Here is a 20,550-nt window from a genome sequence, read left to right on the forward strand (position 1 = left end):
ACCCGTGAGACTATCTTTTTACACTTGAAACTTCACAGCAAAATGCTGTGAATGTAACTTTTTTTAACCTTCACAGTGTTTTTGCTGGTTCGATTTTTTTTAACTTTCACAGTGTTTTTGCTGTAAAGTTTCAAGTGTAAAAATGTGGTCTCACGGGTCTCACAAAAACAGGCTGGTCTCACGTGAACCCACCCCTATATATATAGGATATATATATATATATATATATAGGGTTGGGTTCACGTGAGACCAGCTTGTTTTCGTGAGACCTGTGAGACCACATTTTTACACGTAAACTTCACAGCAAAAACACTGTGAAAGTTTAAAAAAAGTCGAACCTTCACAGCAAAAACACTGTGAAGGTTTTAAAAAGTCACATTCACAGCATTTTGCTGTGAAGTTTCAAGTGTAAAATGCTGGTCTCACGGGTCTCACGAAATAGGCTGGTCTCACATGATGCCAAGTCTATATATATATATATATATATATATATATATATATGTATAAATAAATAGAGAGAGAGAGAGAGCGCATAATGGGAGTGGAAAGTTATGTGAAGGAAAAGTAAAAAAAGAGAAGTTGAGGGGGTTCTTATTTCAAATTGTGTTGGATGGAAGTAGAAGCAGTGGAAAGTGGAAACTGAATCCCCGCGAGAAGGGCAAAATGGGAAAAAGAGAAATAGGAAGTCGTTAACGCCTTCGTTTTGGTTGCTTCATGTTGTTCGACAGAAGGGAGAAAAGAAACCCCAAAGAGGTCGGTGTGAGATACAGCGAACAAATTTCGTAGCACAAGAACCGACAATATTAATGTAGGGGACGCCGGAAACGTTGCCGGAGGTCTTTCTTCAATAATCCTGGTCTCATCACTGTTATTAGCCTCTGCAACATTTCCCCAATGTTTCTACACTATCCTCCATCATCCCTCTATTTCCACGTCGTTATTCATCGTATAAGGATTTGATTACGACTAAAAGCAGACTTTGAGCTATCTGGTTGATATTAGATCTTTGTACATTTACGTACATTGTCAAAATATCGGAGCTAGGAAATCTAGGGTGGTTTTTGACGACGTTGCTGCTTTGAAAAAGGAAATTAAGGGTTTTTCTGCTGTGGATTTTGGTTGTTTTTCGAAATGGTAAGGGTTTTTATTCATCATAATTTCCTTAATGTTATCTTGATCTTCATGTTGGCGTTGCAAGCTCTTGGGTTGACCAATATTGATGAGTATGGCAGAGGAATGGCATTCCACAAGTTTTTCTTGCATTATATACAAGTCATTGATGTGCTAATTAATTATGGAGTCTGACATTATTCTGCTAATTGATGCTTGTGTTTTTTACTTTGTATATTCATTTTCTAAGTGTAAATTGACAGTGTAATTATCGTACATACATACACACACATATATACATATAGAGTTAGCAGATTGTGTCTTCTGATAAGAAGATGATGATGACCATGATGTCTATATTAGTTATGTATGATATCTGAATGAGAAATAAGGACACAGTTGGAAATAGTTATAGTGTTAACAGCTTACTGCTTATGCTTTTCTTTTTCTTTTCTACAATTAAGAGCAGTTGCACATTATTTTCTTTTATTACGTGTTAATCCGTTATCTGGTGTTTTATTTTTCTATTATTATCTACCATTCATGAAATAGATGTGGACAATCAATCTACTGGAGTAGATTAAAAAACATTCCCTTTATCAGCATATATCCCATTTGTCATGCAGGCATCCAATATAATAGTTGGATCTCAAGTTTGGGTGGAGGATCCTGAGGTAGCTTGGATTGATGGTGATGTTTTGGAAATAAAAGGTGCAAACATTAAAATAAAGTGTTCATCAGGAAGAGAAGTAAGTTTTTTCTTTGCTAAATCTATTCTCTTATTTTGCAATTCGTTACGATTTTACTTCACAGAGAGTAGAACATCTGGTCATGCATTAGAGTCCATGTTGTATGGGCACCATGAATGATGATTGCTTGACCTTTTTTTTGTTTTGTTTTGGGGTGGGGGGTGGGAGGGATATTGTGGGTTAGGTTGATCATGGACCAGGCCTAATACCTTAGCTCTGAAACAACACTAATGATTTGAATTTTGCATTAGAAGCAATTATATTCTTGAGGTTGTGTGGTTATTAAGGGTAGGGTTTGATTATGGACGAGACCTATCACCTTCAAACAGCTGATGTTACAAATTCATAAAAGATAGTAACAAGAGAGAGATAATATTTCAAGGACCTGCAAGAAGAAACATGTATACCATATAAATTACATACCTTCTCTTTGTGTTCTATATTCATATTTAATGCAGGTTCTAAATCTCGAGCCTAGTAAAGTAGTCCCCTGCTATGTTCGCATAAACTGAACTCAGAAACATTTACAAGGGGTTATTATGAAAGAAAAGCTATACCAATATATGACATCTAGTGGCTATTTCTTCTGCCAGACCAAATGGCTTCTTACCCCATGACTTCATTCAGTTATCTATATTTTTGCCAAACAAATGGTCACTAGAGTAGTGTAAACCAAGCAAGTGCATGAAAGAGGACTATGTGGCTTAGGCTTTAAAGATTATTTAATGATACTAGATAGAGGAAGGCCCACTATGGAAAATGAAAAATAATTTTTGTTAGAATTTGTCAATGTATCTTCCAAGATCACTTGTTATATTTAAGCCTTCGCCTTCACTAAGATTTCAAGGCAATATTTGACAGGATTGAAGATTGCAAGAAGTACAATTCCAAAATAACTTGTACCTAGCTCTTGAAGTTGCATTGTACTTGTTATATCTTATTTCTCTTTTCTGTAGGAAATATTTACTTACGAATTAGTTAAGTTGGGGTAATTCTTTTGATAGCAGATAACATACCGTGAAAGTTATCAAGCCTTGTTTGTTCTTCCTGGATCTAAATGTTCACATTCAGCAGGAGTTGTAAGCTTCTAATTACAGAAGGTTATCCAACAGGAACAAATCTGGAGATATTTATGAATTTTTAGCATGTGCACCATAAAGGTTTTCAATGTACCAATTGACTAGACTGGTAATACCAGAAACTGAGGTCAAGTGGCAGGAGAAGATCATATGAATGTGCACAAAGAAATTTAGAAAGGGTATTGTTTACGTGACTTTGGTTTAAACTGGTCTGCTAGATGCAACTGAAGGGACACAAGGAATTAATATAGCAAACTGCAATTAATTGTGCCAACACCAAGTTGAATTGTAAAACAGGGTCAATACACAGACTTTGACCCAAATACACTTAACGATTTCTCATGGGAGACATTTAACAGGTTGGCACATGTCACCATCAAAACATCAATTTTCCAGTTAAGAAGAGTGATCATATCAGATACCAAGGTAATCAAGAGGTAGGGGAAGATTATTATTAAAATGGAAAGTGAGAAACAAAAGGTATTGCTTATTTGGAGTTGGTTCAAACTACCATATGAAATAATCTGAATTGACACAAAGTATAAGAATAACATAAAGTAGTTGTAATGACACTGAATTGAGTTGTAACAGTGTTATAACAATGACATTTGACCACACTATCCTTCAGATGGTTTTTCATGGTTACCTGATACATTCTTATTCTGTAGGTTGTCACTAATGCATCCCATGTGTATCCTAAAGATCCTGAGGCTCCTCCATGCGGAGTGGATGATATGACAAAGCTTGCTTATCTCCATGAGCCAGGGGTTCTAGAGAATCTAAGAAATCGATACAGTATGGATGAGATTTATGTGAGTACATGCCACTGGTGGTTTGTCTTTCTTTTCTTCCCTGTTTTAGTCTACCATCCACAGCTTCATCCTTGTGAGTCAATTTAGTTGTGACAGACCATTCTATAACTCATTTTCAAGATCAACATCTGAACTTGTTTTCCAGACTTACACAGGAAGTATTTTGATAGCTGTAAACCCTTTCAAACGAATACCTCGTTTATATGACAAACACATGATGGAACAATACAAAGGGGCAGCTCTTGGGGAACTGAGTCCACATCCTTATGCAATTGCTGATGCTGCATACAGGCATTGATTATACTCTTGCTGCTTGTCTCTATTATTAATATCCAATTATTGTTGTATTTATGAATGAAGGACTTGTATAAATGCAGGCAGATGGTTAATGAGGGAATCAGCCAGTCAATTCTCGTCAGTGGAGAGAGCGGAGCAGGTAAAACAGAAAGCACAAAAAGTCTTATGCAGTATCTTGCCTATATGGGAGGTCGGCGTGGAGTTCAGGGACAAAGGAGTGTGGAACAGCAAGTCCTAGAAGTATGCAATATCTATCTGAAACTTCTCTACTGTTACATATGCTGTTACTACTGAAATCCTTAGCTCCACTACTGCTGATTCTTCATGGATATAAAATTTGCACGGTTGCACCAATATGAAATTTGTTGAATTTATTTTTAGATGATGGAGAGTGGAGCAGCAAATCCTAGACATATGCAATATTTATTTGAAACCTATGCATCTCATGCTTACTGCTAATGTTGAATTCTGGATGCCATTATTGCTGCTTCTTCATGGATATAAAACTTGCATCAATACTAAATACATTTGATTTATCTTTACTTCATGCATTTCTTTCTTTCGGCAGTCAAATCCAGTTCTAGAAGCATTTGGGAATGCCAAAACCGTCAGAAACAATAATTCAAGGTGCAGACTTTTTACAGGAGAACATTTTCTTCAGGCTAGCCAAAATTTTCAAACGTCCAATGCATTTTCTTTTTGGTCATGTAAATTTCTTTTAACCGAATGTTGTTTTACGTCAGTCGTTTTGGTAAGTTTGTTGAGATCCAATTTAATGAAATGGGGAGGATCTCTGGAGCCGCTATAAGAACATATTTGCTGGAGCAGTCACGTGTTTGTCAAGTTTCGGATCCTGAGAGAAATTATCATTGTTTTTACATGCTCTGTGCTGCACCTCCCAAGGTAACCGGTCTTATGCATTCACACAGTTTTGTTTTATTTAATTTTGCTATATTTGTTTTTCATCACTGGATACAAGGAGGTGATTTTTGTTGCCTCAGCAGTACCTGCTCTTGATTGGCAAAAGGTGTGAGCCTCAAACATGTGACCTTGCATGTGAAAGTGAAGGCCCTTTACAACTATGCTACCACATTGATTTTGTTACTTTTTAGCACATTAGGCCATAATACTATCCTCTTACTTTAGACAATGCATCGGCTCGAACCTAGAGTAGGTAATGTAGCATAATGATCTTAATATATAGTAACTTAGCCATATGGACTGTGGTACAATATTCTGAAAACAAATGGAAAATTTTGGTGCGTCATTGTATCTTGTTGTGGATTAGATGCAAGGAAAATGTTGTTTTATCTTTCCTTATGCTTTGCATTTGTCCACTTTCATGAGTGATTAAGACATAAATTACCATAGGAGGATTTGTATTCCACATATTGAATTTCGAGAAAATACATAAGGTCTATATATAGAGTATATATTTACACTCAAATACTCTTTATAATTATACTAGTTACACTGAAGTACATGTAGTCTAATACGCCTTTGCAAGCTAAGGACATCGAATGACTTATAGGTTGTAGCTTGAGGATTGAGGAGTTGGTAACGGCTTTGTGAAGATATCGGCCATTTGGTCATTCGTAGATATAAATTTTACCCAAATGTCTCTTTGAGCCACTTTTTCTTGCATAAAGTGAAAATCAACTTCTACATGCTTTGTACATGCATGGAAGATGGGATTTGTCGAGAGGTAGGTTGTCTCTAGATTGTCATGCCATAAGATAGGAGTTGATCTAGTACGAATGCCAAGTTCACGAAGAAGATTTTCAATGCAGGTAATCTCGGCCATAATATCAGCAAGGGATTTGAATTACGACTCTATGAAAGAACGAGAAACAGTGCTTGTTTATGAGCGGCCCATGAGATGAGATTAAAAGCTAGATAAATGGCAAATTCCCCCGTAGACCAATGACCGCTAGGACATCTACCCCCAAAAAGGCTTCAAGAGGTGTATCTTTGTTTGAAAAGCTTCCTTGCCAAGAAACATCAATGAAAGTTCGAATTGTCGAGCCGAATACTCATCGAATAAGCATGCCATGATCAATGGTGCTATAAAGATAATAGAGAATCCGCTTAACCGAGAGCTAATGATTTTCCATGGGTGCATGCATGAATTGACACACCTTTTGTATGACACCGAACACGAAAGAGTAGCATACTGAAGAGTACCAACAATGATGATATTTGGCCAGATCGGAGAAGGCAACACTGTTGTGCAGAGAGATGATTAGAAGCAGTCATTGGCGGTGGTGTTGGTTTGGAATTGAGTGACCGGCTTGTTGAAGAAGTTCTAGAATGTATTTTCATCGAGAAAATATGATGTGAACCATGGCACACAATTTTAATGTTTAGAGAATAATTCAAGGGGCCGAGATCCTTTTAGAGCAAAGGCTTGGTCGGGTCATTTAACTACCTTGTCGATAGCATTAGCGTTTACAGTGACAATAATATTATCGATGTAGACCAATATACATAAGATGATACCTTTATGAGCGTTGATGAAGAGACAAGAATCCTTTTTGGAACCCACAAAGCCAAGAGAAATAAAGGATTTGGAGAGACGTTGAAACCAAGCCCTCAGGATATGTTGAGTCCATAGACGGACCTATGAAGCAGGCAAACATGATCTCGTCGTTATTGATCAACAAAGCCGGGGTTGTGTCATGTAAACTATTTTCTTTAAGGTGTCATACAAAAAAGGCATTTTGAACATCAAGCTAACATAATGGCCAATATGAGTGACCGGTAGAGATAGAAACTCTGATTGTTTTAGATTTGACAACGAGGCTAAATGTGTCATGAAATTCAATTCCCGGTTGTTGATGAATTTTTTTTAACTAGGCGCGCCTTGTATCGAGCGATGACACCGTTCTTCTCTCTTTAACATGTAAACTAACTTGCAATCAACCACATAAGTGTCAGGTACACGAGGTGCAAGAGACCATGAGCCGTTTTTAATGAGAACCAGGTAGTTTCCAGCTATGGCTTGACGCCACTCTGGAGATGTGTTGGCAAAATAAAGGAAGTGGGTTCAGTGATTGGAAAGGTAAGAGTATTATGGGCCAATGGGTCATAAGGAGCACACGATTTAGGGTTTTGGTCGAGGTTAGCATGATGTGATGAAGTGGAGATGTGTATGCAAAATAAAGGAAGTGGGGGGTCAGTGATTGGAAGGTGAGGGTATTATGGGCCAATGGGTCATAAGGAGCATGCGATTTAGGGTTTTGGTCGAGGTTAGCATGATATGATGAAGTGTAGGGGGTGGAGGTGTAGATGAATTTGACGGATTTGGGGATGAGAAATGCGGTACTCGTGGAAGTGAAACCTGAGTCATGGGAAGTAGAGGTATGATGAGGTGGAGGTTGAGACATGTATGGTATCACCAAAATGAGGAGACTGGTGTAGCATGGATGGAGTAATGATAGGAATGGTGTCAACAACCATGAGACATGGAAGTGAAGGGGTGGGCGAGTACTATAGTGGTGGTGATGTTGTGGTGTTGTTAAAGTCAACAAAGGGGAACTGGGGTTCACTGAAGCAAGCATGATGAGCAATATAAAGATGTTTGTTTGTTGGTATATTAAAACATCGATAGCCTTGATGAACGGAGTTGTATCCGAGAAAACACAAGGAGTGTATCGTAAATCCATATTATGGCGATTGTAAGGAGGAAGATAGGGGAACATGGACATCTATATACTTGAAGGAAAGGATAATCTGGACAGTGTTTGAAATGCCGGTAGAAGGGTGATTTATTATTTGAGGTGTTAGACGACATGCTACTGATGAGGTATACAACCATGTTTAAGGCATAGTGCCAAAAAAAATGATTGGTAACACTATCCTCGGCAAGAAGAGTGAAACCAATTTCGACGACGAGTCAATTGCAGCGTTCAACGGAATAATTTTGTTAATAGGTGAACCCGTGAGGACAAGGTCTTTGATGAACAATACCAGGAGATGAGAAAAGCTAGTAAGATTATGAAATTCACTCCAAATCAATTAAATTGTCTTTCAACCGGTGCGACAAATTGTTTTTAACATCTCATACACCTAAGATTTTAAAGCTAAGGGATGAATGTTGATGAGGATGTTGACGATTTTCTTAATTGACAAGAAGTGCATACTGCCAACGTTGATTTATTAGTAGTTGGAAGTGAAAAACCAGAAAGCATAGTATGCAAAAGCGTTGATGAGGATGACCAAGGTGTTGATGGCAAAAAGTGGAGGATGCAAGTTCGCCTAAAAAAACAACTCGACTAATTGATGCGAGTTGAGGAAGACTAAGAGAGCAGAGGCTGTTCTTACTGGCCTGGTGAGCAGGGTGGTTCGTGCAGACACATCCTTCACTACAAAGAAGTTGGAGTGAAATTCAAAGAAGACATGATTCCCGCAGTAAATTTTTGAACAGGGAGTGAGTTTTTTTTTGTTTGGAGAACATGAAGAATGTTAGACAAATTAAAAGTTCTGTTGTTGACAAAACTTTCAAAGATTTAACATGAAGGATCGGGTGACCTTCACCATTACCAAAATGAGCGCGTTATTGCCATGATATGCTTCCGAAGTATCCATTGTTGTTAAAGTCGACGTAACATGACTCTTATGTCTGGTCTTAGGAAACGAGGTAGAGGTAGCTGAAGATGGAGCTTGGAAAGTGGCAAAGTTGGCAACCGAGTGTGGCAGATGGTGGAGCGTTTCCGATGTGAAGGGATGTGGCAAATGCCACATTGATTGCAGTTCCCATAATGCGTATTTTGAGTAGATGCCCAATTTGCAAGACGATTGTCACCATGATTGCATTTTTGGTTTTGACCGCCACGAAAGTCTCGATTGCCATCATGTCGGTTTCCACAATGTCAGGCTAGGATGTAGGGATCTGTGGGTGGATAGCGTAGACAAGAGGGAGTTGGTTGGACATTTGCAGGGTAGAGAGGTGTCGAATAGGTTACTGGTGCTTTTCGTTAGGTAAGGAGTTGTGTAGTGTCTCATACATTTTTTGTTCTGCATTCTACTCACTTCTTTTTATATCAAATACTTTTGATTAGTCTTGCTTCTTCTAAAAGAACCTTGTTCCAATCACTTCATGTTTTTCCAAAACTTTAGTCTTCTTGGCAAGCTTTGTGAAATCACCAAGCCAAAACATTTTTGCACACATCTTTTTGCAAATCGGGGGTTTTCAGGGAACAGCCATTCTACTCTTTGGGGTAGAGGGCCAGTATACGTACCCTCCCCTGAGCCTACCTCCAAGGGGGATATGCTGAGTTAGTTTGGTTGTAGTTTATAGTGATGTAATATTATACTATGTGTGATCATTGTGTGAGTATTTGGTTGAAGTGATTGACAATTCTAATGCAAGTGTAACAAGATAAGCGCTTAAGTTTAAAATTGAATTTTTTCTTTCTGTGACACGATTTTATATGTGGAGATTAAATATATTAGGTTAGAAATGGGCAACAAAAAGTCAAGTAAAGATGGATGTTGATGAAATAGAGGCAATGAATATACAATATACAGGTGTAAATGCATATCGGCTGTCTTGAGAAAATCTGAATACTTGGTTACTCTGTGAGAATTAATACTAAAAATGTATCATATCTGTGTGTGTTTTTACATGTATACTCATCATAGATTATGTTACCAAACCTTTTAGATAGTTGAAGCTGGGAATTAGTGAATGTAGTTGCAATATTGATTTCAAAATTGGAGCAGGGATTGCTGATGTCTCCTTGGTCGTACCTGGTAGTGCCTTTTTGCATGTTTAGATAATATAGGTTCCATGTGATATTGAACATAAAAATGAAACGTCACTCAGCTTATGAACAGCTTATCACTGCTGTCTAATGGTTACGGTTGAACTGAATTCTCATGTGATGGCTAGAAGAACTTAGTACTTATAGAATCTTTGTCAAATGGGAAATATCTGTTTCATCTTACTTTGATATTTATTTATCCGGCAGTTCATCATTAATGGCATGGTGCTTCTCTCCTTTTTTGATTTCTAGTCATGTGGCAATTATCTTAACCACATTTGCATTCTTGAGCTAGTATCATCCACCACCATTTATAACTAGTTTATTAACGTGTCATTTAGGTGTGTGAAAAGTATAAGTTGGGAAAGCCTAAGACATTTCATTACCTTAATCAAACAAACTGTTATGAACTGAGTGGAGTGAATGAGTCAGAAGAGTACCTTGCAACAAGAAAGGCTATGGATGTTGTTGGGATCTCTTCTGATGACCAGGTACTTGTATATTTCTGATGATTTTGAAGCCACCTGATTAAAACCTCATCTAAATCTTTTCCCTCTTACAGGAGTCTATATTCCGTGTTGTGGCTGCAATTCTTCACCTAGGAAACACTGAGTTCGTTAAGGACAAAGAACCAGATTCATCTAAACCTAAGGATGATCAATCTAGGTTTCATCTAAAAGCTGCAGCTGAACTTTTAATGTAACCAGTTTTTATTTAGTTTATTTTAATGCCTTACAATTTACTAAAGCTGTCTATCATAGATCTTAATGTTACAGCTGGTTAAATGCATTGCTGTAATATGCACGTCATATTTAGGTGTGATGAGGCGGCTCTTGAAGATTCCTTCTGTAAGCGTGTAATTGTAACTCGTGATGAGAGCATCAAAAAGTCGCTTGATCCAATTGCTGCAGTTGTCAATAGAGATGCTTTGGCGAAAATAGTTTATTCAAGATTATTTGACTGGTATGCTTGATCTAAATGGGAAATTGTTATTGTACCTTTATTTTTTTGTTTGGTTTATAGCCCATGTTCTTTATTGTGTGAAACAGGCTTGTAAGCAAGATCAATAATTCTATTGGTCAAGATCCAGAGTCAAAATCCTTGATCGGAGTTCTGGACATCTATGGATTTGAAAGTTTCAAGACAAACAGGTGCTTAACTGGTACGCTTTTGTTTTCATCATTTAAAATAGGTAATTTCTTGCAGATCACTGCATGAAATCCCTTGGTTTTTATATGCATTAATAATTCCATGCAACGAACTTCTAGTTTGTTTACGAGAGAACATTATTGCCTTTAATTTAGTCTGTCATGTTAAATGTACTGTTGAATGAGTATCTATGGAAAAGACTTCTGCAAAATGCATCTTCCCTTCTCCTGAATGAACTACTTGTATTAAATGATCATATTTTCACTTGCTTAGGCAAACCCTATGTTGTTTTGGCTTGAAAATGACCTCCTCCAGAGCTAATTAGAGTGCCACAAAAGCATAAGGAATTTTTGCTGATGTGGTATTTTCTTGCTAGGCATATCAGCTGGTGTTCTTCTATACTAGTTTAACTTAAAATCTAACGGCCATATGCAGTTTTGAGCAATTCTGTATCAATCTGACTAACGAGAAACTTCAGCAACATTTTAATCAGGTTTGTGAAATGATGTATGGACTATTATCACTTAGCTCTTAATTATGTGAAAGCAAGCATGCTAGTCTGATCTGATTGCTCGTATATCAATTTCTTTTATCAGCACGTTTTCAAGATGGAGCAAGAAGAATATACTAAAGAGCAAATCGATTGGAGTTACATAGAGTTTGTGGACAATCAAGATATTCTAGATCTTATTGAGAAGGTCTGTGGTCAGAAAATTTTGCTTCCCTTATTTGCTGCGTCACCATGACTTCCTAATTCTGTCTAGTGAAGTTTGCTAATCAACATTGCCAATGTGTGCATTGGTACCAATAACTTCCTGAATATAATTTAATAGTCTATTATGCAGATCTTTTATGTTAGATTTTGCTTTGAAAATTTGCTGCATATATTATGCCCCTCCTGTTAATCTAACCGACTTGTTGATTGCTTCAGAAACCTGGAGGAATCCTTGCTCTTTTGGATGAGGCTTGGTATGTAGGCATTTCATAAAGTTGGGATGATTTTTGTCAATTTATATATTCATTTTTGTTACTTGGTGATACATCACCATTTCGACTAAAGTTAACCAAACTGCGCCTTTGTCCTGTCTTCTTGGGCTGGTGGCACAAATCCGTTCTGTTATTTATTGTGAAGTTACCAAGTATTCTGTTAGTCCATGAAAAATTATATGTGCCATGAAAACTGAGTGTAGTCTTTACATATCTAAAATTGAACTTAAAATGTCATTCCTATGCAGCATGTTTCCAAGATCTACACATGAAACCTTTGCTGAAAAGCTTTTCCAGACGTTCAAAGATCATAAACGCTTTAGCAAGCCAAAGCTTTCCAATTCAGCATTTACCATTGATCATTATGCTGGTGAGGTATGTAATTTTAGTTCCATATATTCGACATGGTGATGTCTAGAATTTAATAAATTGGCATATACCTAGAATACTGAAATTGATGAACACAAAGATACCTAAAGAACTGCAATATGCATTGATATCTTTTTCATGATGTTCTACTTTCAGGTCACGTATCAAACCGAGTTTTTCTTGGATAAGAACAAGGACTATGTTATTGCAGAACAGCAAGCACTCTTGAGTGCTTCAAAATGCTCCTTTGTCTCAGGCTTATTTCCACCTGCAGCAGAAGAGTCATCTAAAACGTCAAAGTTCTCATCGATAGGTACTCGGTTCAAGGTATAACTTTGTTCTCACTCACTCAATACATCCATGCACTTGCTTTCTGTAGTTCAGCTCAATTTCTCATGTATCACCTTTACAGCAACAATTACAAGCATTGCTTGAGACTCTCAGTCACACAGAGCCACATTACATGCGTTGTGTCAAACCGAACAATCTTTTAAAGCCTGGTATCTTTGAGAATCAGAATATACTGCAACAACTGCGGTGTGGTGTAAGTTAGCACCTTGGATCTATCATTTATCCCTCTATTGTATATACATGTATGTTGAGAGTGCAAATTCATGTCACTCCAGGGAGTGATGGAGGCAATTAGGATCAGTTGTGCCGGTTTTCCTACACGTAAACCTTTTAAAGAGTTTATTGGCCGCTTCAAAATCTTTGCACCTGACGATGTAAAAAAAAGGTAGTTGTATTGATTTTTTTTCTAAATATTGTTCTTTTTTACCTCCTGTTGTAGTGATTTACATCCTCTCATCTGACAACGCCAAAACACACATAGATAGAATTAATTATCGTAGTTTGGCCCATGTTTGGAATCCATTTTGTCTCATATGATATTCATCTGCAGCACTGATGATGTCAAGACTTCCAAGCTGCTTCTGGAGAAGGCAAAGATTAAAGGTTATCAGGTACCTTAAATCTTATTTTTAATGAATTTGTGTTTCCATCAATCTTTCCCTCTTCTCAGAACAAACAAGCAAAACATGCTCTGGTCTGTTTGAGGCCTAATTCTAGATAAAAACAAAGAGTTGAGAAGACGAAGCTAGAGAAACAACGAAACTCTAACTATGTTACTTAGCCATTTTGACCAAACTAAGCTTCATCTCAGGCTTCACCACACAATAATAAAAACCCAGACCATAAGAGATGCGGAAATACTTGGTGTACTCAAACAAATAAGTTATTGAATATTCCCAGAGTTAGGAATTAGTTCCCAACTTATAAATATCAGGAAACCGGGAAATTAAATTAGTTTAGTATATGGGAAGTTAACTATTTATAGGAGTTAGTTTCATGGTCAAATTGTATAGTAAGTATGTGTGTGTGTATATAAATGCCGTTGGGCATGTAGCTCAGTTGGCACTCAGCCTACAGGGTATTAGCAGCCGGTTAAGGGGCAGAATGATTTTGCTCAAATACACAACTAGTTCGAGTTCGAATCCTCCAGGAGACAAGCTCGAATCCCTCCGCTAGCCTCAACCGTTATGTGAGCTCTGTAATGCCTTCTCACATGTGGTTTCTACGGGGCAGGTTCCTTGTGGGGCCGGTTGGGGTTGCTGGTAATCAATCTTTTGCTCAAATTCTTCACAAGTAAACAACTAATAATTAGGGAGACAGAGATTTACATGGAAGCCCAAATGGGGAAAAGACCATGGGCGGAGGTGGCCACATGTGACTTGATAAGAGCAACTTCAACATGTCGCATAGAAAGTCACTTAGATGAATGCAACCTGTTGATCGACTTTCCAAAGTCGCTTCTGGTGGACATAAGGTGCTCCCTTGTTAACGTGAATTTATGAGCGACTTTCCAAAATCACATATAAAGTCACTTCTGACAGATAGTGAGTTGCTCCCCCTGTTCATGCTACTTCCAAGGCGATGAAGGAAGTTGCATGCCAAGTTGCTTTCAACAACAATTTGAATTTAAATCAGATTTTACACAAACAATAGTCATGTGAATTAGTGTCCTCTCCATCATAAGTTTTTGAACTGAGAGCTTGAACTAGACAGTTAAGGAGTTTGAGTTTTCTACTTGTTAAGTTTAGGTCACTGGAATTCTTTCCATTGCAAAGGAGGCACCCAATTCTAACCACAATGTTATCCATCTTGATGTTTAGGGTCTTAAAACTCCCTATTTACTTGTTTTTTATTCTCTTGTAGTGTATGATAGTGAGTATAAGTGCCAGACTTACAGTAAATCTGAAAATTGTTGCTCCTACCTGTATGTGAAATCTGATCTTTGTTTTCACTACATTTTTCTCTGTCTCAAGTGCGATGCGAAACATTAAATGTTAACATATCCTCTTCAAATTAGGTAAGAGCGTTCCTGTGGAATTGTTGGCTTGTGCTGCTCAGATCTCCATTGAGTATTCTTACTGTTGCTATATTCCTGATTAAACTGTTGCAGATTGGTAAAACAAAAATATTTCTCAGAGCTGGTCAGATGGCAGAACTAGATGCTCGGAGAAGTGAGGTTTTAGGAAGATCTGCTAGCATTGTCCAGAGAAAATTTCTCTCCCATTCAGAATGCAAGAAGTTTAACATGTTGCGATCTTCGTCAATACAGCTACAAGCTGTGTGTAGAGGTATAGTTTGGTATCATCTGTATATTAAAAGAGTATTTATGGAAGTATAGAATTGTGGTTTTTTCCTGAGTAAATAAATGACTGCAGGACATATTGGACGTCATCGATTTGAGTGCCGAAAGAGAGATGTTGCTTCTCTGAGACTCCAGAAAGATGGACGCATGTTTCTCAAGAGGAAATCTTACAAACTTTTATACTCTTCGGCTATTAAAATTCAAAGTGGAATGCGTGGATTAGCTGCGCGTAATACATTTCGCTTCAAAAAGCAAGAGGCAGCAGCAGTGATTATGCAGGTATATTGCAATTTATGTCACATTGAGGGATAATCAACAAGTCATTACTCATAATAATTTTCTTCTCTTCAATAGTTCTTTTAGGTTATAACATCGCCATCATCACCAGCAATAACTGTAGCAAAGTTTTTTCCTTCCCAATCTCTTGTAGTAGGCTCAAAATGAGAACTATCAAAAATAAATTCAGAACTACGCCTATTGTGTTACATAACATGAAAACACATCCATCCAAGCTTTCTTGGACATAAATTCTGATCAGCTTCACTATTATTTAGCACATATTCAACATATGAGAACTGAAACTTACCAAGCTCCTCATAGTTTGTTAAACATACAGAATAATATGTGATTCAATTCACTTCTATTTTGAAGTTCAATTACATTTCCGTATAGTTGGCTGATTCTTCTGCTTATTACTTGCACTTTGACAGTACGTTACTTTTTTTAGACTTCACTTGACATGCTATGAATGTCATGACTCTAGATATGAAGCTGTATTCCTATAATATAGCCATAACTTTCCCTTGTTGCCAGCACCTCTGTACCTGTGACAAAATGAGTCTGAACCACATTCTCCTATTTGACCGACTGTCTGAACCAATCATAATCAATCCCTGTCTCTGTAGATGTCAAATTGGAGCAGTTGTGATCATTTTTTGGCACGTTATTGAGTTTATATCATCTTCTTTGTCATTGTAGCATTGCCATCATCATCGTCACACTGTATATGATTTTAGAGGCTGTCAAAAAGATCTTTGGTTCGATTCTGGTTGAGTCACATTACATCAACTGTGATAGTGTTGTCAGATCTGTTGGTCTTCACTGGAAGTACTTTTCAGGTCCATTTCAGTTAACTTTGTTGGAAGTGTCATCATGACCTTTAGTTATTGTCTTTGCTTGGACGAGTTTTGGCAGAATGGTTTTATGATGGCATTTCATAATTTTTTATGCTTTGTGTATTCTGCCTTTTCATTGGGATTATCTTGTACTTATGAAGTCCTAAATCGGATTTGGCTGTTCTTTCCTTCTGCTGAGGAAAAAAAACTCCGTTTCTGCTGTACATGCCCAAAATATTGCATTTGTACAGCCTATATTATTGACAAAGTTTTTTATGTTGTTTTTGTAGTATCGATAGTGCTTCATGTTCACTAGAACAATGTGTCTGTGATCACTTTTCTTAGACTGATACACACTATATGGACAATTCACAGAGACAATGCCGACAATATCTGGCCCGCCTCCGTTATTGTAGGTTGAGGAAAGCAGCAATAGCTACTCAGTCTTTCTGGAGAGCAAGACTGGCACGCAGAGAACTAAGGAAGCTTAGACAGGTAACTGTATCTTTCATCTGTTCTAAGTTCTTTCATAGTTTAGTTTTTGAGCTTAAAATTATCTAGAAAAACAATCCTTGTTGATATTCTTTTCCCAATCGAAATTTGTTCAGCTATATTTAACATATCCTTTGAAGTCTAATTCGAATATTGTTTTTGTCACTTGCACAATAATGTGAAAGAAGGCTATAGCTTAATATGGGTCTGAGAGTGCTGCAAGCATGCAGCACTGGAGGCATGAACAGATTGATTAGCCTCATTATGCTGCAGTTTTATTGCTCTTGTTGGTTTGATCAGACCACAGCAGCTAAAATTGATATGCATCACCATTAGATTGTTTTAGTGCTTAAATATCAGTTTATAGAGCTTGTAAAATTTAATTACCTTCCCTGCACTGTAACATTTACAAGGACATACATCTACTTATTGCTTCGCCTTTCAATTCCTTGATTACTTCGTACATATTAGTGTGCATTATTGGAATTGAATGAACATATAGTTCAAAGATATTTTCTACAATCCTTGCTCAGATGTGCCACTAGACTTTCGTGTGCAAACCTTATAAATGACTTCTTGCAGGCAGCAAGGGACACTGGTGCTCTACAAGAAGCCAAATCTAAACTGGAAAAGGAAGTTGAAGAACTGACCTGGCGATTGCAGCTGGAGAAGCGCATTAGAGTATGCATCTTATACCAAACTAACTGTATTCTAATAGTTATGTGGTCATTTTATTTCTTTACTCGACAATTATTTTGCTCATCACTTGCAAGCATGGTCTTTATTCACTCAACAAAGATGGTATTTCTTCTCCACTCAACTAAGTTTGTATTCTGTACCAAAGAACTCATGATTAGTAAAGGAGGGTTTAGCTTGATGTTTCTGTTGTTATTCATGTGTTGTGTCTTGAGAATATGTACCTTCACGGGTGAGCAACATTAAACCATTATACTTTGTCATTGAGATCGATGATTCGTTTTTCGAATTTTGATCAAATTTCTTTTTATATCATAAAATGGTTCTTATAGTGTGCCGGAATGGACAAAACAAAAACTTCTTGTCCCAAGCTTGGTGCGACAATAAACCAGGAGAAGACAGAGATTGAGTGGGACAAAACCAAAATAGGTGGAACAAAAATCATGGAGATGAGACAAGATTGGTAAATTACTAAACTATCCATGTCAAATTAATATGCTAAAACCTTCCACAATCCTTTCACCCACCTACCTCACTCTCCCCCGTTTAGTCTTGTCCCGTCCAGTCCCATATGCATACCGAATGCAGCCTTATGGAATCATGTCAACTATTTAACTCGGTCTGTGTATAATTCTAGTTCACAGTATGGTCTAGAGGATACTTGATTGCATGGCATCAGAAGCCTATGCACAGTCTCCTACCTCTAGTCCCTTAGTGCATCAAACTTGTTCCTAGACTTCTATTAGATTTCCTTGTTCTCATCATTTTCTTATTACAAAACACAATAGGTTAGCATTAAGACCTTTAAACTTGTTCCGGACACATTTAACTACAATTTTCTAGAAAGTTCTTTTATGAAGAGTTACATGGTAAGATTTAACATGCACATCTGGACATAAGAAGGAATAATGATGGAAAAAAACTCTATAAAATCTAAAAAATGCTAGTGATAGAAGAAGAAGTACGGAGTTTCTTGGACTTTGTGTACTCCTAGATAGGTGTCAAGAGAAGTGATGTGGTGGACTCTTGGAAGAAGAATGTTCCTGCAATGTATATGAACGTGATTAAAGATATTTACTCACTAGGTCTAAAAAACACAAATTTTATTTTGGGTAGTCTCGGAAAAGTTTAGTGTTTCCGCTTTTGGTAATATTTGGTTCACAATTTGCAAGTTCTCTCACAATTAATCATTACAAGATATTGGTGAAATTGATTTTGGTCCATAAGTTTTGTCAAATTTTTGTTACTATTAGAGGCATTTTAGGTATTTAACTATTATTGAAAGATTCTCATAAAACAAATTGCATTCTTTTGACACATAAGGAGCATAAGGGCATGAAAAGAACGAGAAAACATGTGATGATGAAACACATGTTTTCCCCAGTACTAAATATACACCATGGTGCATGCTTTCTTGTGAGGATATTCATGTCTATTAGTGAAACTTGGTAAGGTGTTAATGCAAATTTATGTTAACGACCAGGAAAGCTGGTTTTGGTGGGTTCACCTTGTGCCACATACGTGGAAGAGCGAAATAAATGTGTATATATGTGGAACCATTTCCTTAATATTAATCTAAAAATTATGGAAATGGTGGGGTCTCTAAGAGGACGCACCCTTTATGCAAGCGGCTGTCTGAGTGGGCTTATTGTGGCGCTTTGATGGCGCACTTTGCACTTCGCACATATGCATCACCATTTCAGTTTGCATGAGCTGTACGTATGCATGGCCATCAAACTGATGCCTCCTTTCTGCAGGGTGCATAACAGCCTCAACGATTTTAAAAGACACTAAACTCACCATGCAAATAGATAAATCATCAAAATACATATATTAAGTTTCTAACTCTAGAAATAGCAAACATTTGATGGGGAAACATTTTAGTTCCTGATTAGGAGCTGGTGCCGACACATATGCTTCCCCATCTCGCTCTTTAAGCTTCAGCTTCAGCAACTTGTGCTTCAACTTTTTGAAATAGCGGCATCTTGAGACTTCAGCACCTTGAAGCTTCATCTTTAGCAGCTAGAACTTCACTTGAGTAGCTTGAAACTTTGGCAGTTGGGACCAAAATTTTAGGGTTTTACGCCAACAAACAAGAAAGGTATAAAAGAAGAGCTAAAAAATGACTCAATCATTTAGAAAGATTGGGAAACACAAGGTGGAAATGATGTTGTAGCATCAATGAATTACCACTACTAATTAAAGAATATATGAAACTGTTAGCAGAAGGACTTTAACCAAATTTGATTTGATCCCTGAGGGGATCATGAATTCTGATTGGGGAGCATCTTGTTGATAGAAGTTCAACAAATACCAAACCGAACGAACCAAATACTCTTAGTAGGTCATGTTTGGCGATTTTAGTGATTCATCAGGTCGTTATATGTAATTGGATTCGCAAGAGATTGAAGGGGTTGATAGTTAAGCCTAATTATCAGTCAGGAGGTGCAGAGTTCACAAATGTATAAGATATCTTGAACCCGGGATCGCTGGATGTCGCCATATGGCAGGGGTAAGGGGCCACCCCCGGTTGGTCTCGCTAAACAAAATTTAAGAGAGCTGACACTAAGCATTTTAGTGTCAGGCGGATTTCAGTGATAGTTTATCAGTGTTTCAGTGACCCTAATGAATGTGCTTCCAGTAGCGTTAGTGAGGTTCAACCTGTGCCTTCGGTCATGCTGTTCATAACGGCTATGGAACAGTTTGTAACTGTTGGTTTCGGGGTACTAAATGTAGGATAAAAATGATATAATAAAGACTACTACTTATTGCTTCAAGGCTAGTTCTTTTTATCCTTAAAGCAATTTTGCCCCCACCGGGTGTGCTTTGGCTTTTTGACGAATTGCTTTTCAAGATACAATGAAGCAACGTTTGTAGATCGATTATCAACACCGCACTAGTGGTGATATTCCCGATGAAACTACTGAGTAATCAAGGATTTCAAGAACAGTTCTATAGCAAGACACTTTTTGGGTAATATAGTATGAGAAAAGCGTGCTTTTTGGTGTTGATATGAAGGTGTATATAGGTATACACAACAACTCCTTGAACTGTCACGATTTGACACGTTTCACCTTTCACGACCGTTTTAACTGTCACAATCGTTCCAACAGGCACTAACTGCCACTATTTGGCAATGCTTCAAAGCGTCATGACTGTTTAAGCAAGTGCCTATTGTATTAACTGTGCTAACTATCAATTAATTGATCCATTTAATCTTTTTGCTGCTGTCATTAATGAGGTTGTCAAAAATTAAACATGTCGATCCCCCACCATT

The 20,550-nt window shown here is 37.4% G+C and overlaps 1 protein-coding gene across 1 annotated transcript in view; it reads left to right on the plus strand.

Moving 5' to 3' along the window:
• Nucleotides 1-1,730: 1,730 nt before the first annotated feature.
• LOC112514833 (myosin-6-like) overlaps nucleotides 1,731-20,550 on the plus strand; it is a 34,565-nt gene continuing 15,745 nt past the window's right edge. Inside the window, exons 1-22 of the mRNA XM_025121457.1 lie at nucleotides 1,731-1,859; nucleotides 3,607-3,750; nucleotides 3,896-4,041; nucleotides 4,128-4,287; nucleotides 4,616-4,674; nucleotides 4,791-4,950; nucleotides 10,154-10,303; nucleotides 10,375-10,511; nucleotides 10,629-10,775; nucleotides 10,862-10,963; nucleotides 11,397-11,454; nucleotides 11,558-11,659; nucleotides 11,893-11,930; nucleotides 12,197-12,323; nucleotides 12,474-12,644; nucleotides 12,730-12,861; nucleotides 12,944-13,053; nucleotides 13,219-13,279; nucleotides 14,779-14,956; nucleotides 15,044-15,249; nucleotides 16,461-16,580; nucleotides 17,160-17,258. Of these exons, the coding sequence (XP_024977225.1) occupies nucleotides 1,731-1,859; nucleotides 3,607-3,750; nucleotides 3,896-4,041; nucleotides 4,128-4,287; nucleotides 4,616-4,674; nucleotides 4,791-4,950; nucleotides 10,154-10,303; nucleotides 10,375-10,511; nucleotides 10,629-10,775; nucleotides 10,862-10,963; nucleotides 11,397-11,454; nucleotides 11,558-11,659; nucleotides 11,893-11,930; nucleotides 12,197-12,323; nucleotides 12,474-12,644; nucleotides 12,730-12,861; nucleotides 12,944-13,053; nucleotides 13,219-13,279; nucleotides 14,779-14,956; nucleotides 15,044-15,249; nucleotides 16,461-16,580; nucleotides 17,160-17,258 (2,736 nt within the window). The remainder of the gene's footprint in view (nucleotides 1,860-3,606; nucleotides 3,751-3,895; nucleotides 4,042-4,127; nucleotides 4,288-4,615; nucleotides 4,675-4,790; nucleotides 4,951-10,153; nucleotides 10,304-10,374; nucleotides 10,512-10,628; nucleotides 10,776-10,861; nucleotides 10,964-11,396; nucleotides 11,455-11,557; nucleotides 11,660-11,892; nucleotides 11,931-12,196; nucleotides 12,324-12,473; nucleotides 12,645-12,729; nucleotides 12,862-12,943; nucleotides 13,054-13,218; nucleotides 13,280-14,778; nucleotides 14,957-15,043; nucleotides 15,250-16,460; nucleotides 16,581-17,159; nucleotides 17,259-20,550) is intronic.

The sequence above is a fragment of the Cynara cardunculus genome (assembly GCF_001531365.2).
Source record: "Cynara cardunculus var. scolymus isolate 2C chromosome LG 1, CcrdV1, whole genome shotgun sequence".
In the NCBI taxonomy this organism is placed as follows: domain Eukaryota; kingdom Viridiplantae; phylum Streptophyta; class Magnoliopsida; order Asterales; family Asteraceae; genus Cynara; species Cynara cardunculus.